The sequence below is a fragment of the Lactuca virosa genome, chromosome 8 (assembly GCF_052849685.1).
Source record: "Lactuca virosa cultivar CGN04683 chromosome 8, Lactuca_virosa_CGN04683_v6, whole genome shotgun sequence".
Lineage (NCBI taxonomy): Eukaryota > Viridiplantae > Streptophyta > Magnoliopsida > Asterales > Asteraceae > Lactuca > Lactuca virosa.
In genome coordinates, this window is record NC_136433.1 from 114,199,202 (window position 1) to 114,203,772 (window position 4,571).

A 4,571-nucleotide genomic window follows, 5' to 3' on the forward strand; every position below is an offset into this window, starting at 1 on the left:
CCGGAGCACCCGAAGGCTCCAAGAAAAAGAGTTTTTCGGTTTGGAAACTTTGCCCCCTCAGAGCCCGGTTTTCAAGCAAACCTCCCGGTTTCCTCAAAGGAAATCATATTTTTTAAAAGTGAAGCGTTGTTCAAGTTGGAATCACCACCCTAATAAGTAAGTGCATAGGTACTTTCATCTTACACATAGATATGAAGTATTTTATATAATTTACGTGTTATGTGTATATATATTATCTGTTTACTTGAGATCTGTGCTGGATGGAAGATCCAAACTTTTTCTTTTCAGATCTGAACCTTTTCTTTTCAGATTTAAACTTTCTTCTTCAGATCTAAACCGTATATGTATTTTATACTTGAGACCTATGCTGGATGAAAGATTTAAACTTTGTTTTTTAGATCTAGACATTTTTCTTTATATCTGAACCGTATATGTATTATCTTTTCTGATCTAAACTTTTTCTTCAGATCTGAACCGTATATTTATTTTCTTTTCTGATCTAAACTTTTCTTCAGATCTGAACTGTATATGTATTTTATATCTACAAATATGTTGGGTAGAACATGTGTAGATGAAATAGTTAATGTGTGATGAAAGATGAGTTGGAGGATGAGATGAAAAAGTGATATAGATCATGAGATGAGGGTGAGGGGTGAAAAATGAGAGAAACCTGTACCCAAACGTTGTCCCCGTCATCTAGCAGAGTATGGATGAGAACCATGGACTATTCTAGACGGTCCGTGGAACACTAACAGGCTCGCTACCTGTAGGTGTTGTGAACGATATGTTCACCCGGTGTACTCTAAAAACCCATTGACATGTATTGCAGGTGGACTCCCGCAAATAATAATGTCGATAAATGAGAGCTATGGACTTAGCACCCGTTGGATGAACCCTGACAACTATGGATTTAGTGTATGTTGTATAAACCCTGGCGACGATGGACTTTGTGCCTATTCCTTAGGAAAATCCTTAGGAATGAGTGATAGATGATTCTTAGGGTAGATCATTAAGGAATAAAGAAGATAATGGGGATGGGTAATTTGGTTAATTGTTTGATGATAAAACATAATAACTTTATTATTGTGGGCTGAAAACCCTATGTACTCACCAGGTTTCCCAACCTGACCCACTCAGTTTATTTGTATCACAGGTGTCGATATAAAGCTACACTACACTGAGAGATTAAAGAGATGTAGATCACTAGTGTAAATGAATGTAAGTTCTGTTTATGCTTATGTTTCTGTATTGACGTTGACATCCCAAAGTTTTAAAAAGAATAAAATACATTTTTTCGAAAATGCTTTGATAACATTTTTATCATTTTTTTTCTGATAACAAAATTCCGCAACACTTTTCTTTAAAAGTATACTCTGATTTTAAAAATGAAGCATAAACAAATCGGTTTTTTCTGGCCGTGAAAATGGGGATGTCAGAATTAGTATATTCTTATTTAGTAGATTGTACAATTATGTTTTGCTTGGACCTCATTCCTACAAAACTTACTTTTCATTTCATAATGAAGTCATAATCCAATTATAATTCATAATTATTTATATTTGTTTTGAAGTTAGCATCTTATGTAGCTTTTTACATAAAGATCTTCTTCCAAACTGATTATCTCATGAACATTCTCTTAGTTCTTCTTAAGTACTCTTAGAATATTCTTATAGTCATCCAGTGACTTAATCATGTATTCAATTTGCATCTCACGACATGTTCATAACATAATCATATACTTAGTCTTATGCATAATATGACAAAAATGATGGATTCATTTGCCAATAAAATAGAATATAAACTATTTCATCTAGCTCAAACCTATGTGCTAGGTCATTTTGAGATAGACTCAAAAATGGTGGTGGGCTTATTTTTTGTTTTTCTTTATTTTTTGTTTTTCTTTTAAATTGTAAATAACAAACAAATCAAAAAATATATCAAAAAATAAATAAAAATGGTAAAATAGTCTTTTTATGGTTGCAAGGGACGGTCCGGGTGAGAAAAAAAATATTATAGGAACGATCCGAATTAATTTTTAAAAATAAAGACTAAATGTATAATTTGACACTTAGACGAGAAACAAATCGTGTAATTTACTCTTATAACTAAATAAAGTATTCAATTACCACATAAGGATTCAATTATCAACAAATCAATTTCTATTTTAAGTAATTGTGTTCAGTATATTTTAAAAATATGTTTCATATAGTAAAAGTAATAAAATGACATTGCTCTTGCATACAAGTTTAACCTAATAATAATTAAATTATGCATACGAAAATCAAATCTCAAATCAAACAATGATACACACTAGCCAACAATATCTCAACGATCAGTGGTATTTATATTCTAAAAATCACAACATAAGCATATTACAAAAACTCATCCGCATATAAGAGCTGCTTATTGCAAATTTGCAGCAACATAAAAATGTTACAGAAATTTCAACTTCAATAACCACAAATTAAACAACAAAATTTATAACTATATATGTTGTTAGCATACGTACCATTAGTTTAATTACGCCTTACCAAACCGTTTCTTGAAAAATGCAACCATGTTCCCTCTTGGAGGTAAGGTTTCCTTCACAACTTCACACTTGACAAACTCATCAGCCCATTCTGTGAGTTTTGGAAACTTGTCTTTGGTGAAAAACTTTATTTCAGTTGCTTCTTCGATTATTCCAAGCCAATAGGCTATGAAATCAGCAGCAATATCAACCAGGTTAATGTTGTCACCTCCAAAAAACTTGGTACCTTTGACTTTCAGTTCATTTTCTAGCATTTGAAGTTGCTCACAAGCTTCCGCAATGACCTGCTTATCTCCATTGCTGCCAAAAACCTTGAATGCCGCAGGCATACACTGAACAAACCATATAATCATGTAAACTCATTAAACAATGCCTTAATGTAATTTATAATTTCATCATTAGGTTTAGGAGAGAAGGAATTGAAATTATTACCTTATCATCAACGAATTTGGCCCAAAATCGAGCAACAGCCTTCTCATAAGCATTCTGAGGCAAAATCGGAACCCCTTTCCAGACATCATCGATGTACTCCACGATCACAAGAGACTCTGCGATCGGATTTCCGTTATGCACCAGCACAGGCACTTTCTTATGAACAGGATTGTACTTCAAAAGGTCGGCACTCTTGTTGCTCATATCTTCTTCGATGTTTTCGTACTTGATTTCCTTCATCTTCAAAGCGATTTTAACTCTGCAAACGAATGGGCTTCCTCCAGCGCCATACAACTTCACTTCATCCGCCATTTTCCAATGATTTGATTGAAACAGCACCACCTAATTTCAGGCTTAATGAATTTCTGGATGTAAGGATTGTTATGTGTTTCGATCGGTATAAATACTAGCCATGGTTGTTGGCTGTTTAATATCGTATAATCAGTTCTCACACCAATTCCCGAGACTTACGCTCCAAGTAGTTGTACGATATGGAAGATAAGCTGTACATATGACGGAAGCGATGATGCAAGCTTTAATTTTAGTTTTGAGCATTATAAAATCGACGAACAAATTGGAATTCAATTTGTCATTTGCTACCAAATGGCTTGTGGTTCAGTGGTTTTGCTTCTTGTTGGTTTTCGATTGTAGTTTGTGTGATTGTCGTTGTAATATTTTTTTTTGTTAACTACTGATTAAACTTCGACATTGGAATATCACGTTTAACAAATATAAAGTTCAACGATGATTAAGCGTTTATAGAAAAAACTAAAAATTATTTAACAAAAGACGATTAAGAAATAAATTTTTTTAAAGATAAAAAGACAAATTTTAACAAATCTTATAAGTTTGTTCCAAACATTAAACAATTTTAACAAAAGACCCAAATTATCATTAAGTTTTTAGAGACATTTGCGAATAATACCAAATTAGTGTAATTTGTAAAAGTACAAAACAACGCAAGTTATGTGTCATTTTCGTAGGCCCATGCGAAACTAAAAGGGCTCATAATTTATTTTTTTTGGATAATGACTTAAAATGGTAATATATTTTTTGATTTGTACATATTTGGTCATTGAGTTTTTTTGTCCGTCCACATTTACCCTTTCAACTTGTTAAACTGTATACATTCAGTCCTTATGACCGGCTACTCCAGGTTACCCGGTAAAAATGACTTAATAGGGTAATATATTTCTCACTTTGTACACATTTAGTCCTTAATATTTTTGTACACATTTAGTCCTCTTTTTTTTTTTTTGCAAAATAAGTCATTTTTTTGTACTCATTTAGTACTTATGAATGATTTTTTAGTTTTTTCTCACGAAATCTTACGTGGTACATTCATTAATAAGGTGTATGGTGCTTTTGATGCTTATAATCATCGCGATCTCGACTACTTAGTTGCTTAGGTCATGTGTTCTGAACGTCATAACTTCTTCATATGATCTCGGATTTTAACGATCTTTATATCCTTGTGTTCGTATTTTAGTCTACTACAACTTTCATTTAGATTACTCCCATTAAAAAATAATATATTTTTACTTACGATTTTTATATCCATACGCGGTGGCGGATTTAGTATGGTCCCGGTGTTGCACCGACAACACCT

General features: G+C 32.7%; 1 protein-coding gene across 1 annotated transcript; it reads right to left on the reverse strand.

The window, feature by feature from the left end:
* Positions 1-2,321: 2,321 nt before the first annotated feature.
* Positions 2,322-3,360, reverse strand: LOC145134243 (putative glutathione S-transferase). The gene is made up of 2 exons (XM_079069119.1): positions 2,963-3,360; positions 2,322-2,862 (listed from the first exon to the last, which is right to left on the reverse strand). Exons 1-2 carry the CDS (start codon positions 3,272-3,274, stop codon positions 2,521-2,523), a joined length of 654 nt encoding a protein of 217 aa, XP_078925245.1. The 5' UTR covers positions 3,275-3,360; the 3' UTR covers positions 2,322-2,520.
* Between the last annotated feature and the right edge of the window lie 1,211 nt (positions 3,361-4,571).

Excerpts from the sequence above, each read along its gene's own strand:
- LOC145134243 (XM_079069119.1), bottom strand. The coding sequence starts at position 3,274 with ATGGCGGATGAAGTGAAGTTGTATGGCGCTGGAGGAAGCCCATTCGTT. Across the intron at positions 2,863-2,962 it reads CCAAATTCGTTGATGATAAG|TGTATGCCTGCGGCATTCAA; the intron begins GTAATAATTTCA and ends TGGTTTGTTCAG.